This window comes from Spermophilus citellus, assembly GCF_964194105.1.
Source record: "Spermophilus citellus genome assembly, chromosome: 8".
Classification (NCBI taxonomy): Eukaryota; Metazoa; Chordata; class Mammalia; order Rodentia; family Sciuridae; genus Spermophilus; species Spermophilus citellus.
In genome coordinates, this window is record NC_138189.1 from 40,331,171 (window position 1) to 40,347,268 (window position 16,098).

General features: G+C 41.2%; 1 protein-coding gene across 1 annotated transcript in view; it reads left to right on the forward strand.

Annotated features, from left to right (window-relative positions):
* LOC308654654 (uncharacterized protein) overlaps window positions 1-16,098 on the forward strand; it is a gene marked incomplete at its 5' end in the record, with an annotated part of 47,869 nt that overhangs the window by 16,839 nt on the left and 14,932 nt on the right. The window contains 3 exons of the mRNA XM_081304341.1: window positions 1,123-1,342; window positions 1,625-1,765; window positions 4,322-4,431. Coding sequence (XP_081160467.1) covers window positions 1,123-1,342; window positions 1,625-1,765; window positions 4,322-4,431 — 471 coding nt within the window. The remainder of the gene's footprint in view (window positions 1-1,122; window positions 1,343-1,624; window positions 1,766-4,321; window positions 4,432-16,098) is intronic.

A 16,098-nucleotide genomic window follows, 5' to 3' on the forward strand; every position in this document is an offset into this window, starting at 1 on the left:
CTGTTTCATTCATTTCATCTGACAGGTTAAATTTGGACAGATTAAATTCTCTTGAATAATCAGGCCCAATAATAAACTCAATTGATTCAGCTCCCTTTAAACTGTATTATGAGCACTTTTAGTACCAAATACAGACTATCCTGAACTTATCTCAAAAGCCACTATAAATGGATTTTGCTCCATCATTCTTGGCACAATTAACAAACTACCTGGGCTTCCTGCAGGTCTGGCCCCAAGCCACCCTTATCTCAGGCCACATTTCTCCTATATGCTCAAGTATTTTGGGATTCTTAAGCAGATCAAGCACTTTCCTATTCTACCTTAGAGTTCTGGGCAAGCTGTTCTTTCTGCCTATAGACAGACAACTCCACCATAGTTGCCTATTTTGGTCAGTCAATTAGAAGAAGGCCAGTTTTTGATTTCCCTTCCGGCCCCAACTCCCACAAAAAGTGTGCGTGTGTGTGTGTGTGTGTGTGGGGGGGGGGGGTGTAGTATAGTGTTTGAAGAGTTCTGTGTTCAGACTGCTTGGGTTCAAATCCCACAAAAACAAATTGCTAGCTGCTCTCTGAACTTGGGTAAGTTGCCCAATATATCCATTGCTATCCCTACAATTTGGGGATGATAAAAGATATTTTAAATTTGTTAATTGTTGGCCAAATTCGTGTCTGTCATCTTGAGAATGCTTGTAATACTCACCTTACCTCCACCATGCCACCCCCAGCTGATTACAGTCTACTTGGTGAGCATTGTAAATAAATGAACAGAGAGCACGAGGTCTTTCAGGTTTAGGAGAGGCCAGGGGTGAGCTTGTTGAACAAGACATGATTGAAGCCCTGAACACACTCTGGGCTGTGCAGTTTTTAGGAAAATGAAGCGCTGGGCTGTCCCAGCTCTGAAGTAACAAGGAAGGCCTCCCTAGCCAAGTATTCGGGGAAGACACGTGGGTCCCAGAGAACCAGATCTCCCCATTACCAAGAACTGGTGGGGAAGATGAACACGGCATTCTCGCCTGGTATGCCTGAGACTTAAAGAAGGATACTCTCTCTATTCAGGGTCTGCTCCTTTTACAGCCATAGCAAGAGCTGGAAGAACTCCCCCTCCCCCGACCCCGGCAAACTGAAGCTCCAAAGCAGCCAATGGCCAGGCCGTCCCTACTCACTCCGGGCCTAGACTTTCTGGGGATTGGCCGCCCACCTCACGGCCCTCCTCTCCGCCCGCCCCGGCCCAGAGTCTTTCTGAGGATTGGTTGTCTGCTCCGCCGCCCTCCTTTCCGCCCTCTCCGCCCTCCGGGTCTCTGTGCCTGGCGCGGAACTCCGGCCTTTTTGTCCCACGGAGTTGGTCGGTGAGTGTCTCTGTCTTCGGGCTCCAGCTGCTAGTGCGTTCTGCCGGCCCGCAGGCTGGGTTAGGGGTTGGGCTTGCCTCGCGTCCCCTCAAGCTTTGCCCGCCCGGAGCTCCGCTGCTCCCGGCGGCCAGAATGTAGGGGTAGAGCAGCTCTCGGCGGTCCGCGGGGCGGGCAACCTTGTCCGTCCCGGGGCCGCGCGAGACACAGGCGCCGCGCGCAGCCAGGCGGAGGTTCCCCTGCGAGGACCCGACGCGGTAACAAGTTTGCGCTTTGCTTCCGCAGGCGGATCCGCTGCTACTTTGTAGTGAGTGGCGGGCAGGGCCTCAACCGCCGCTGCAGGAACCCCGACCTGGGCTGACCTTGGGCCCTGGGACGTTGTCTCTGACGTCTCGAAGACAGAGCGATCTCAGTTCTAAAGCGCAGGTACGTCCGTGTCTTGAGTGAAATGTAAAGACCCAGGCCACGAGCACGCGGCCAATGGCGAACTGGGTGCTCAGGCAGAGGCCGGAAACTGGCCTTCTCTTAACCGAAAGGAAATTTACATTCACGTGCTCACCCAGTTCAACAACTGCCTCTAATGGATTTTCAGACTTGCTAAAAAAATAACTGAGACCCACAAGGCAGTACCCAGAGTTAAACAAAAACTCTCCCAAATCGCCCTTTCCTGTGCCCTTTTAAGGTTGATGTAGTGCTTTAAGAGGCTAACACAGAAGGGTAAAGGAAACCTCCATAAAAACCCAGAGAAGAGACTGCAAAAACTCTTCTTTGGAACCTGTCTGGAGTTACAGATGAACTAGAAGAAATTTTGTTACAGATCTAAATATCTTTGTGATGTTTTTATTACAATTAATAGAAAAAAAGTGATACATTTCAATTTAAACTAATCTTCAGGCATGCTTTTCAGACTCCTGGGAATACAAGATAATGTTTTCAAATACAGATGAAATGGGAGTTTTGAGATAAGACTAGTATTGGCATCAATCCCATTTTAGTTCCCAACTATTCCCTTTTGGCTCGCCCTCTCTATGAGGCTGCACGTGGCCGCCTCTCCAAACCCTGTCTGAATCCTATCACACCAAATTTCCACAGGCTTCAACAAGCCCTCCTGCGGGCGAGCCCCTACCCTCTGTCTTCCTGCTCTTACTTGCCCATTCTCTTTGTATATCCTTGAAAAGGATGGATATGCTCTGGGAGTCTTGGAACCATCCAAGGTTGGGCACCCTCCTGCTTGAGAACTTTAGCTTTGGCAGCCCTCCCAGTACAGGAATCAAAGAAGCTAACCTTTGGATCTCTTACCACAGTCCTCTTTCCACATCACCTCCGAACTCCTCACCTACAAAGGCCTTTGGATCCTTTTTCTTTCCAGGATTCTTTCCCTTCAAGTTGCTCATAAAGAGGATTCTATACTGACTTTTCAACCCTGTCCACCGACTAATCTGGCTAGTCTTCTCCCTTAAACACTCCCATCCTCCTCCACTCCTGTAGAGAGACCCTAGAAGACCTTCTACCTCACCCTACCCACATTCAAGAGGAGCCCCTGCCACAGGCTGCCTACACATGGTTTACTGATGGGAGCTCTTTTCTTTATCTGCAGGGCTGGATAGCCATAGTATCCCTTAAATAAATCACTGAGGTCAAGCCTCTACCTCCCAACAACTCCACCCAACAGATGGAACTTATTCCTCTCATAAGGGCCTTTACCCTAGCTCAGGGTTACACCCTTAACATTTACATAGATTCCAAATATGCTTTCCACATCCTCTTGTCATGCTCAGCCAGTGGGAGGAAAGGGGACTCATCATCAAGGGTACCTCAGTGGTTAATGCTTCCTACATTGTGCCCCTGCTTAGGGTGTTCCACCTCCCCACTGCAAATGGAATAACTCCTTGCAGATCCCATCAAACCGAAACTTCTACCATTTCCAAGGGAAATAACAAAGCTGATGAGGCAGCAAGATAGGCAGCCTTGGATCCCCCAAAAGAGGCCCCCATCATGACATTCTTCTTCACCTCAGACCCAAACCCCAGCCACTCAAGACATACTAACTTATCTACATAACCTCTTTCATCCTAATACCTCTGCCCTGCAATAATACATAAAGTCCTATATTACCTCTCTTCTCTTGGACTCAATTTCTAAAGACCCTTTCTGCTTCTTGCAATATCTGCCAAAGTTCCAGTCACAACTCAAATCTTCACTCAACTGCCTTCCCAGTCTGTCAAGCCTGGTGCCATTTGCCTGCATCTGATTGGCAGATGGACTTCACCCATATGCCCACAGTAAATATCTCCTGGTCCTGGTAGATACCTTCACCAGCTGGACAGAGGCCTTCCCTACAACTAATAAAAGGGCTCAAATGGTGGCTGACACCTTAATAAAAGGCATCCTTCCCTGCTTTGGGTTGCTCTGCTCACTACAGACTAATAATGGCCGGAGTTTACAACTCAAATCTCCCAAATCATTTCAAAGGCCCCAAACATCCCCTGGCACTTTCACATTCCCTACCATCCTCAGTCATCTGGAAAGGTGTTATGAACCAATTGAGCCCTAAAAATCAACCTTGACTATCTTTAGAGTTACAGTTAGACTGACTTAAACTCCTTCCTCTAGCCCTACTTAGGGTTAGGGCCCTACCAAGAAAGCCCCTAAACATTTTTCCCTTTGAGCTGATGTATGGTCGAGCCATTCCCTCCAACTCTATCTAGCTTACCAACCTCCCACACTCCTGCCTCATCTAATGACCCCTCTCTTACACTATCTCAGAAATAAACTATAGGCCAATGTTGCCTATCCTAAGGCCTCATGCTCTCCTCTGACTCTGGGAGACCTAGTCTCTCCCCAACCCCCTCCTTTACTAACCTCAAAATGAAAGAAACCATTTAGGGTAATCTTAACTACCCCCTCTGCTGCCAAACTCAAGGGCATTCCACACTGGATTCATAATTCCCATCTCAAACTGTTCACATCATCTCGTTACAGGATCTCTGTCTTTGTGCATCTCCAAAACTTCAACTTTCAACTCTACGGAACTCCCACCGATTCCTGAAAGAAGACTCTTCTCTGCCAGAGGAGGCTGCTACAAAGAATGAGTAACCTGAATGTCTATTTCCTTTTTATCTCCATGGCACTAACCTTCATACTTACCCTCTTGCCAAACCCAACCTCTCCTAAACCAAATCTAGCTAAAGTCCCGGAGTGTCCTAAGGCCTGCATTTCCCAGGGTTACTTTGTGGCCTATACCCATGTCCCCAAAGAATGCTATGATCGAGAAACCCTCTGCAAACGGGGTCAGACTAGGTATTGGACAGGTCAATCAAATTTCAAAGCTAGACTAAATCAATGTCCCTGGCCAGATCAAGCCACTCTCAAGACTTACTGCTGGACTTTCCAGACCCACATGGGAATGTCGGATGGGGGTGGAGTGCAAGATCAGGGCCGCAAAGAACACATTTTTACTGAGCTGCCCCAAGTACTACCTCCATAATATTTTCTTTCCCACAAGGCGACCCAATCAGATGGGGAACCATACCTAAGGACCCTGTCTTAATTTAGATAATTAATACTACTCACTATATGCTAAATCTTGCTAATCCTTCTTTGGCTCAAGGATGTTGGATGTGCCTAAAGGCTGGCTTCTCCCATATAATAGCAACTCCTTTAGACCTAAACAATTCATTGGTATTCAATGAGATCTTCCCAGACTCCGCCGACATTTCATCTAAGCTTGTGCTCCAATGTGTTTTAACTCATCAGGGATTACATCAGGTGGGGATTTGCAGGACAGTCAATGTAGACAGATCATCCCATACACAGTGTCTCAAAACTCCCACTCCCCAGTCTCCAAGGCTTCCTTCTTGTGCAGGACAAGTGTATATCATTGCCTACCCTCCAAATGGAAGGGTATATGTGCTTTAGTCCTCTTATTTCCACCTATAGAGGTCATCTCAGGGGATGAGGAAGTCCCTATCTCTCTCATGACTCATATGAGCCCTTGACACAAATGGGCAATTCAATTTGTTTCCATACTAGCCACCCTGGGGGCTACAGCAGGCCTAGCCACAGGAATAACCTCATCCATTATTATCATCAGCTCAGCAAATCAGCAAATAGGGGATATCCAACAGGAAGCCATGTCTATACTAACCCTTCAGAATCAACTGGACTTCTTTGCTGCTGTGGTCCTATAAAACTGCTGTGGACTGGACATACTAACAGCAGAACAAGGAGACCTCTGCCTATACCTACAAGAGGAGTGTTTTTAGTCAACCAGTCAGGGGTAGTGAAGGACAAGAAGAGCAGGTAGAAAAGAGAACAACTAGGCCAACAGTCCCCCTGGGGAATGCTCAATCTAGTATGGCCTTGGCTTCCCCACCCTGCAGGACCCCTATTAGTCCTCTGTTTCTCCTAATAGGACCATGCCTGTTAAATTGCCTACAGAAGTTCAGATGCAAGATCAGATACACAAATTCACCAACCAGTCAGTCAGTCAACTACTTCTCCAAGACTACCCACCCCTGACACCCAAGACGAGATCTAGAACTCTTTGTCAAATCCTCAGACTCCAGAGACTCTGTCCCCACTTAAAGCCCTCCCTGACCCCTGTTATAGGAATAACACTCTTCGTCTCTAATCAGCAGGAAAAAGCTGCAGAAGAAAGACCTTCATCCCCACTCCTGGTATCTGTAAAAATAAAAAGGGAGGAATGTTGGCATCAGATCTGCCATTTTAGCTCAGGAGCCATTTTATCTAGGAACTCCTAAGCCCCACCCCAGCCCATGTTGCAACCCCTAAACATGTGAAATTCCTCTTGCAGCCTATAAAGCCCTCTGAGTGCTGACACTGCTGCTCTCCTTTGAGGGACAGTCTTGCTGGTTTGCTCTATGAGACTGACAATAAATCTCTTGTGTGAGATTTGGTGTGAATGGTGTGGTCTGTGGACTTTGGGAGTGTCCTTTCAACTAGATTCCCCACTTTGCCAAAGTTTTAAGAATAAAATCTTGGACTTTTGTTGCTGAAATCTCAGTTCTTGTCTAGGATGTCAATCCAATAACACGAAAACAGTTTTGAGAAAAAGGAAAGAAGTTTTATTGCTTTGCTAGCAAAGGAGAAACACTCTTGTTCCAGAGGCTGTGATTCTGCCAGGCATCATGGGGCTTTTAAAGAGGTGATTCAAAGGCTACATTCCTTGTGTTTTCTGGAGTTGAAATTCACTTGTTAATTTGGGAGACAAGTAAGGAGATAGTCATTTCTGAGATCTCTGGTTATCATCCCTTAAGTTTAGATTATTTCTTCCTATGGTGGGTGTGTACTCGAGGACAGATAACTGCCTAAAATGGGGAAGAAATGTAATCCTGTTTGCTCTGAGATTAGGGAGGAGTAGGGAGAAAGGAAGAGAAACCTGTCCATTTTAAAAATAAGTTGCAGTGGCAAAGCATCAAGGGCTACATTCAAAGCATAAAGTAGACACTGTCACACAATCACAGAAGGGAAGAGTAAATGCATCAAGGGAAGAGATTGAACTCCTGCCATGCAGGAAGGGGCCTGATAGCCCAAAAAACCATTTTGGTGAGCCATCTTAGGAGCTTATTATATATGGTTCTAGGTAGAGCATCAAAGTATCTTTCCATCCAGGTTTACCCCACCTTCCTTCCTATAACTTCCATCTGGGTTCACCTTCATCTTTCCTTTTCCACCTCTGGGACAAAGGAGTTGGCTGGAGGTATTCCTACAGGGGAGCCTCAAGGTCTTGTACATTTGAAATAGGCCTTTATGGTGCTTATTAATATGTCTAGTGGTTAACCTCCAGCTGTGGTTCCTGTGTTTGAAGAAGACTGACCACTGATATTCTTGTTCAGGGTAATTACTTTGGTTTTCTTTGAAGGTGGGAAAAAATCCAAAAGAGTAAAACACATGTACATAATGCTTGTCCTAGAAATTTACTGAGAAAAAAAAAATACTAAAAGTTGTTTGATTAAAAGATCATTTAAAAAGTTTCCATTCTTTTTAGAGGTCAAAAACAGAAGTACAAGCCATAGACGCTGGGATGCTCTGATGTTGTTATTTCAATAACTGACAACATCAATTATTCTACAGTTAGGATAGGGAAGTGCCTCTAATGACATGAAATATTCTTACATGTAGAACTGTCTCTGCCCTGCCCCAGGAGTTAGAACAGTTAAGACTGTGCCTGTGGTAGCAGGATAATGCGGCAGGTGCTTTATGTACCCCTTTCACTTAATTTTCTCAACTGAGGTGTAGGTACTATTCTCCCATTTTACAGATGAAAAAATGGGTTAGGTGGGAACTTGTCACAAGAGTAGCTCTGAATGAAGACCCTCACATTTGTAACTGGCTTTGTAACTAATGAGATCCCTTGAAATTTGGTATTCTAGTATAACAGTAAAAAATAACATTTAAAGAGATTGTGCCAGTTTTGTGGTGGAAAGGGCCACAAAAGAGCTGTTAAAAATATGATTTTTGATAGTATTTAATTGCATTAAACCTAGTTTCCCACAAAGAGAGCACATGTCAGCATGTTATGTGTTTCTAATGTTCGTACCATGATGAGGTATAAAAGAAGGATTTAGGGGCTGTGACTGTGGCTCAGTGGTAGAGTGCTTGCCTAGCATGCATGAGGGAGGGTTCAATCCTCAGCACCACATAAAAATAAAGATATTATGTCCACCAAAACCAAAAAAAAATATTAAAAAAAAGAGGGGGCTGGAGTTATGGCTCAGTGGTAGAGCACTTGCCTAGTATGTGTGAGGCACTGGGTTCGATTCTCAGCACCACATATAAATAAATGAATAAAATAAAGGTCCATCAATAACTAAAATTAAAAAAAAAAAGAGGGATTTAAGCTGGGCATGATGGTGCACACCTATAATCTTGGAGGCTGAGGCAGGAGGATGGTGAGTTCAAAGCCAACCTCAGCAAAAGCGAGGCACTAAGCAACTCAGTGAGAACCTGTCTCTAAATAAAATACAAAAACTGGCTGGGGATGTGACTCATTGGTTGAGTGCCCGAGTTCAATCCCCAGTACTCAAAAAAAAAAAAAAAAAAAAAAAAAAAGCCGGGAGATTTAAAGGACACAGTGGTACTAGATCACTAGAATATATAAACATTAGATGGCTATGGAGAAAGTTTTCTGGGAGGAAATGTGATGGTCTGCAAAGGTGCATGCAGCCCAGAACACATTTACTCCTTGTAACCAATTTACTTGTCTAGCAGTTGACTTTTTTTTTTTTTTTTTTAATGAGCCTGAATACAAATGAGCTATTTTCCAGAAACTTTAAAATAAAGGTATTTAATATTTACTTTGGAGTCATTCTTACTACTTCTAACATTTTTCTGGCTTTACTAAGATTTATGTTCCATATTATACTCTAAAAGTCTGGTCTTATAAAAAGTCTTCAGAAATTTATTCGACATGTATAGGTAGGTCAAAATTGCTAGGAAGGGCAGTAAGTACAGGCGCATGCACTAAGTGGAAGTCTTCCCTGCGGCAGTCCCCCCTACCCCCCAAATATCAGCTTTATTTGTAACAAACATTGGAAGAAATCCAGATGTCCTTCAGTGGGTGAATGGTTAAATAAACAGGTACATCCACAACATAGAGTACTATGTAGCAATGAAAAGGAAAAGACTATTGACAAGCAGCAACATGGATATAGCTCCAAAGATTTGTGCTACATAAAGATATCCAATCTCAAAACACCACGTATGGTATGATTTCACTTATGTAACATTATTTAAGTGACACAATTATAGAAATGAGTAACAGACGTGTTTTTCATGGTTAAGGATGGAGGTAAGAGCCTCAAATGGTAAGTATTTCTATGGAAGGAGTTTTTTTATTTCAGATTGGGCTGGCGGGTGAAGGGGTCTATGTGGGAGACCTGAAGGAGGAGGGATGAGGGAAGTACCATTAGGACACATTTATATATTTTGGGGAAGACCATCTCAAATGGAGGGAAAAGTATAAAGAGGAAGGTCATGTTTTCACCTTTCTCTGACCAAACATTCCTTCCCCCACATAAGTGCACTTGATCTGAATTTCTGTAGCAGCCTATAATAGCCTTACCACATTTGGAACTGTTCATAGATCTATACTTGACTCATTTATAGGCCCTGGACTATTGGAGGTGAGGTTTATCTAAATTCCTACCATATTTGTAGGGTTTAGTTAAGTGCCTGGCATACTCTACATTCTCAAATATTTAACTTGGCTCCTATGCCCAACTTGACAACTACAAGGAGCAGCATCATTATGAATTCACTTAGTCGAATTATATATGGCATTCAGGTGAGTCACCTGCTCTTCAGAGCAGCAATGTTAAGAGCCTAGGTTCAAATCCCTATATGTGATCTTGTAAGTTACTTCTTAATCTTCATTTCTAAAAACTAGTCATACATAATATATATAACTGCATTGTCAGTAGTAAATGCTCAGTAAATTTTATTATATTAGTGGTACTCATTTTTATAATATATGGTAATTAAAGAGAACAAAGTCACAATATCGGTATTTAGTATTTATATAATACTAGAATAGCTTTGGTCTTTATTTACAAAGTAGACAAAACAGTGGTTGTGACCATATAACTCATTGCCTACATTTCAAGTGCTCTGTAACTGTGTGGCTACAGACAGCAAAAGATGGAGTACACTTCTTGTAGAGATTATGTAGTGTAGCCATCTTATTTCTCAGAAAATATCAGAACTAGATAGTGTGGTAGGCTGAATTAACAGGTTTCTCTGGAACCTGAAAATGTTAGCTGGTTTGCAGATAGGATTAGATTAAGGGTTTGGGGATGTGGAGATTATCCTGGATAATCCTAGTGGGCCCTAAATGCAATCACAAAGCCTGTGTTGGCTTTCATCACTGTAGCCAAAATACACTACTCAATAAGAACAGCTTGAAAAAGAAGTTATTTTGGACTTATGATTTCATTCATGATCAATCAGTTTCATCACTATGGGCCCAAGGTGAGGCAGAATATCATGATGATCAGGAAGCAGGGAGGGAAGGGGCTGCAGGGAAGATGTTCCCTTCTGGGGCATGTCCCCAGTGACCCACCTCCTCCAACCATGCCATACCTACCTATAGATAACACCCAGTCATCCCATTCAAAGTAGGATGGACTGATTAGGTTCTAGGTCTCAATCTATTCATTTTACCTCTGAATATTCCAGGATCAACAGGATGGGGGGGTGCCCTCATAAGGGAGATTCCATACATATAGGGGGCAGTCATGAAGACAAAACACATGTTTGAAGATACTGGTCTTGGAGTGAGGGAGCCACCGGAAGCTAGAAGATGCAAGGAACATTCTCCACTTGACCCTCCTGAGGCAGCATGTACTTGGCTTTCAGACTTTTAATCTTCAGAAAGGAGTGAATAAATTTGTTTGAACCCATCAAGTTTGTGGCAATTTGTTATAGCAACCACAGGTAACTAACAAAATGAAAGCTTAAGATTGCAAATGTTTTTGATGGGATTAAAACTACCACACCAGAATACCTCCCAGACTATTTGTATTAGTACCAATGGAAGGGTAGAAGTAGAGTTTATCTATTCATGGGTCAATTTTTGAAAAGCCATGTGGGGTGGTGAATTTAAAATTGAGACTACTAATGACATAAGCATGTGGGTAAAATGCAGAATAAGCAACTACATCAAAAAAGTCAGTTTTTAGTTTATTAGAATGTCATTTTATGTATGCTTTTAACAAATTTCATTTAAACAGTATAAAATACTAAGTTAAAAGATTTTAGTAATAGAAACAATAGGAAAAACATTGTAATTATAATTTTTTCCTTGTGGGCCATATAGCTTTGGTCAGCAGTATCCCAGAGGTGACACAGACAATTAAATTTTTTTCCATAAACCATGATTGCTATGGAAGTTTTGCATTTTAACTAATAAAACTAAACTGGTCAGATACCAGAGGGCTTACTTAAGTCCTTTATATTATAGGTTGCAAGAATACTAATAATGACAGGAGATAACCCTTAAACACCAGTATAGCAGAGACCAAAAAGGAAATTGGGGCAAAGAATATAAATTTCTGAAAGAAATTCATAATTGTTGAACTCAAAAATTTATTCTTATGGGAAGGAAGAGCTCATGAGATTCAACTAGCTCCTTAAAAGTTAAATTTTTTTAATTAAAAAAAATTTATTATAGGTGATAAGTTTGTTTTTATGTGGTACTAAGGATTGAACCCAGTGACTCACATGTGCCAGACAAGTGCAAGCAATCTACCACTAAGCTACCCCAGCCCCCTAAAATTCTTTTTGCATTTTTTTCTTGGCTTATCAGATATATCTGAAACCATTTTTCACTTATTTAGTAAAGCTGCCCTTTAATAAATGCATTTAGAGCTGAAGCTTAGGGTATGACCAGGTACACTCAATAATAAAGAAAATGTGAAGGTCAAAACTCAGTCCGTTTTTGTGGATGAAGTGTGTGTATATATGAATTGCAGTAATGCCTTATGAAAACTCAACCTGTGAAATTTCATTCTCATAAATAAAGAAGGTAGGATTCAACATTGACCTCTATTTGCCTACCTTTCATACCAAATTTCATATGTGAACAATTTATATATTAAAATCTATTTAAAACAAATTTAGAGCTGGGCACAGTGGTGCATGCCTTTATTCCCAGCAGCTCTGCAGGCTCAGGAAAGATCATAATTACCAGGGTGGCCTCAGCAACTTGGTGAGATCCTGTAAAATAAACAAAAAAAGCACCACCGACTTCCATCCCCAGTACCATTTTAAACAAAAAATTTTAAAAGACATTTCAGATTATATAGAGATTAGAAAGTTTTGAAAGTGACTAAAATAAGGTCCTGATTTTTTTCAGGGGTGGGATAAGTACAAATGAAGAGCATATTTTTACTTAAACTGTTCACTTTTTTCTTAATAAATTCTTTTTAAAAAAATTATTATTTTTGTAGTTGTAGATGGATAGCATGCCTTTATTTTATTTGTTTTTATGTGGTGCTAAGGATCAAACTCAGTGCCTCACATGTGCCAGACAAGTGTTTTGCCATTAAGCTACAGCCCCAGCCCTCAATATATTCGCTGATGGAATCAAATTCCTGTTTCTACTACCTTGACTTCAAAAAGAAGTTTCATTACAAACCTGAATATTTTTGCTTAAATATGGCTACTCTTACTTCTGAGATGTTTCCATATAGTTTAAGTGCCCAGATTGCAGGTAGCCTAGGATCATTCACATGAGCTTACCTTGAAAAAAAGTAGCAATGCATGAGGTAGTTTACTAGGGTCTTCCTAATAGATATCTAGGGCAGCTGGGGTGTATTGGCACACCTCTGTAATGTCAGCTACACAGAAGGCTAAGACAGGAGGGTCTCAAGTTCAAAACCAACCTGCACAATTTAATAGCAACACTCTGTCTGAAAGAGGGCTGGTGCTAAGGATTGGAACCCAGTCATAAAGTTCTTACCTGGTATGTGCAAAGCCCTGGGTTACATCCCTAGACCCATAATAAATAAATAAGCATCTAGTCCCATGTTCCACCCTGTTACACCAGTTCTACCGGCTTTGTGTTGTTTAAATCACGTATCTATAAAGCTAGTGAAAAACATTTGAAGACACTAGCTTGTTACTCCAAGACCAACAGTTGGACTGTGTCCTGAATATATACCCAAGTGACAGATCCATGTGTAGCTGTTTTGGTTAAGCCTCCCAAGATCATCAACTACAACAGCATGAGAAATAATATTCCCAGAAAGTTTCTTCATGTACACGTTTTCTTTCAGAATGAATTTAATTGTTTAACTTTTTGGCCATTTTTATCATTTAGTTGGCTATTTGAGCTAATAAAATTTATGACCCCAGCCAAATTTTTGACCCTCAGTGTTTTCACGGTTTTTGTGGGTGGCTGGGTGACCACTTCATGGGTTATCATGGATATTATCCTTGTAGTGTGTGTGTGTGTGTGTGTGTGTGTGTGTGTGTGTGTGTATGTAACTGGGGATTCAACCCAGGGGTTCTATACCACTAAGTTATATTCCAGCTATTCTTATTTTTTATTTTGAGACAAGGTCCTCCCAGGCTGGCTTCGAACTTGTGATCTCCCTCCTTAGATTCCTGAGCTGCTGGGACTATGCCTGGTTTATGCCTACCTTCTTTATATCTTTTGTGCTAGTCAAAATACTTGCTCTTGACATCTTTTTGTCACTACTGACTGCATTTAACATTTCAAGTGTCTCATTTGCAGATATATTTAACTTTACATTATTTAATATGATTTTTTTTTTGCTTTAAATTACAAGCACCCATTTTTTTTTTTATGGTGAAGGTAGTTATCTTCACACATACCTCCTAACAAAGTTAGCTTTAAAAGCACTATTGTGGCCAGATGAAATATTATAATCTATCCTGGCAATAGCTGTTCCTCTAATTTCCCAAGGTACACATGAAAAATTAATAAAATTTCAGAAGAGCACAATTAAGCTTTAGCAAAAAAAAGTACAAATAATCTTTGGAGCTGATGAAGGCTTCGGCACCATGCCATTTCAGCTTGAATGCTTTTTATTTTCCCACCTTTAAAAGGATAAATTGGCATTTTCTTGCTTATCAAATGAATAGGAAGTACATTCATTATATGTAGGCAGCATACTCCCCCCTCCAAATAAACTAAGATGATAAAAATACACCTTAAAAACATATAAACTCTTCCTTGTCTGGGCTGTATATTTAGAATGAGCTAAGATGAAATTAGGATTTTTTTCTATTGGTATTGACAGATGAAATTAGGATTTTTTTCTATTGGTATTGACAGATAGGGAATCTCAAAGGAAAATATCAAAATAATTTATTTCAAAATATTTTTTTAAGAGAGAGTGAGAGAGGAGAGAGAGAGAGAGAATTTTTAATATTTATTTTTAGTTCTCGGCGGACACAACATGTTTGTTGGTATGTGGTGCTGAGGATCGAACCCGGGCCGCACGCATGCCAGGCGAGCGCACTACCGCTTGAGCCACATCCCCAGCCCCTTTATTTCAAAATATATAACAAGAAAATGGATATCGATGTCTCTGGTCTGTATAATACGTATGGTTATGTCCCTAGGAACATAAGTATTGTTCCCCAAATTCATCCTAAAAATACTGCTTAGTGTGGTTGAAAAAACACACATGTTAAAAAATAGCATCTTACAAATTTTGAATAGATATTTCACTTAGAGGCTGTAAAATGCACATGCCACAATCGGTTAAAAACAAGGTTTTAGGGGCTGGGGCTGGGGCTGTTACTCAGTGGCAGAGTGCTTGCCTAGCATGTGTGAGGTACTGGGTTTGATCCTTAGCACCACACAAAAAAATAAAAAAAATAAAGGCATGATGTCCACCTACAACTACAAAAAAAAAAAAAAAAAAAAAAAAAAAGCAAAGTTTTACAGTGATTGGATGTGATTTAGAGTGTATTTACTAGGGTTTTATTTATTCATTTATTTATTTTTGGTGTGTATTAATACACAGAAAATAAAATATATCCTTTAAACCTACTTAAGGATACAATTTTTTGGCACTGTGTACACTCACAATTTTGTGCAACCACCACCATGATTCATTTCTAGAAGTTTTTCATTATCCCAACAGAAATTATTTTTAATCATTACAGAATAACTCCTTATTTCTCCCTCCCCCAACTCTAGCCACCACTATTTTGCTGTCTCCATAAATTTTTCTATTCTAAGTTATCTCACATAAGTGGAATCATATTTGAATGGCTTATTTTACTGAGTATGTTCTTAAGGCTTACTCAGGTCACCATGTATCAGAATTTTCCTCCTTTTCATGGCCAAATGATATTCCACTTATATGTACACCACATTTTGTTTATCCATTCAATTGTTGATAGACATTTGGATCATTTCCCCCTGGCTATTGTGAATGTTAGTATGTAATTAGTGTATCTGTTTGAATCCCTGATTTCAATTCTTTGGGGCATATACCAGGAACTGAAATTGTTGAACTACATAATTCTTTTAATTTTTTGAGGAACTATGAAACTTTTTCCACAGCAGCTACATTTCTTTACTTTTCCACTAGCAATGCACAAAGGTTCCAATTTCTTCCCAGCCTCATTAGCACTTGTTATTTTCACAATCTTATATTAATACTTAGGGTATTACATATAAGATACTTAGAAATGATTTTGAGTTATTTGCCAAATGTAAGAATTCAGTACATATTGACATATTGTTTCTTTACTGAAGGAATCTGCATTAGGACTACTTTGATTGCACTGGAAAGACACTTCAAAATATAAGTGGCTTTAGCTCACTTGAACATCTTTTATTTGGCAGAGAAAGCAAGAGCTAGAAAGAGAATGGGAACAGGAGGCCATCAATTAAATAACTTTGGCAGTGAATCCCCATCAGCATGCTGCCAGCGCTAAAAAGTGCGAACAAGGGCTGCGGCTGTGGCTCAGCGGCAGCGCACTTGCCTGGCATGTGTGAGGCACTGGGTTCGGTTCTCAGCGCCGCATATAAATAAAATAAAGGCTTATCAACAACTAAAAAAAAATGTTTAAAAGTGTTAACAATAGGACCACAAGCTCACCCATAAAATTTCATTCAAATGTTCCTCTCAGCAACTTTTCAGAGCGGAAGTGAGCGTAGTACCTGGTGCAGCCTAATCGGGTGGCTCTACACTACAGGTTCCTTATAGGTTCCTTCCGCCAAGTGGCAGCAGAGTCTCTCGGGACCCCGCGGA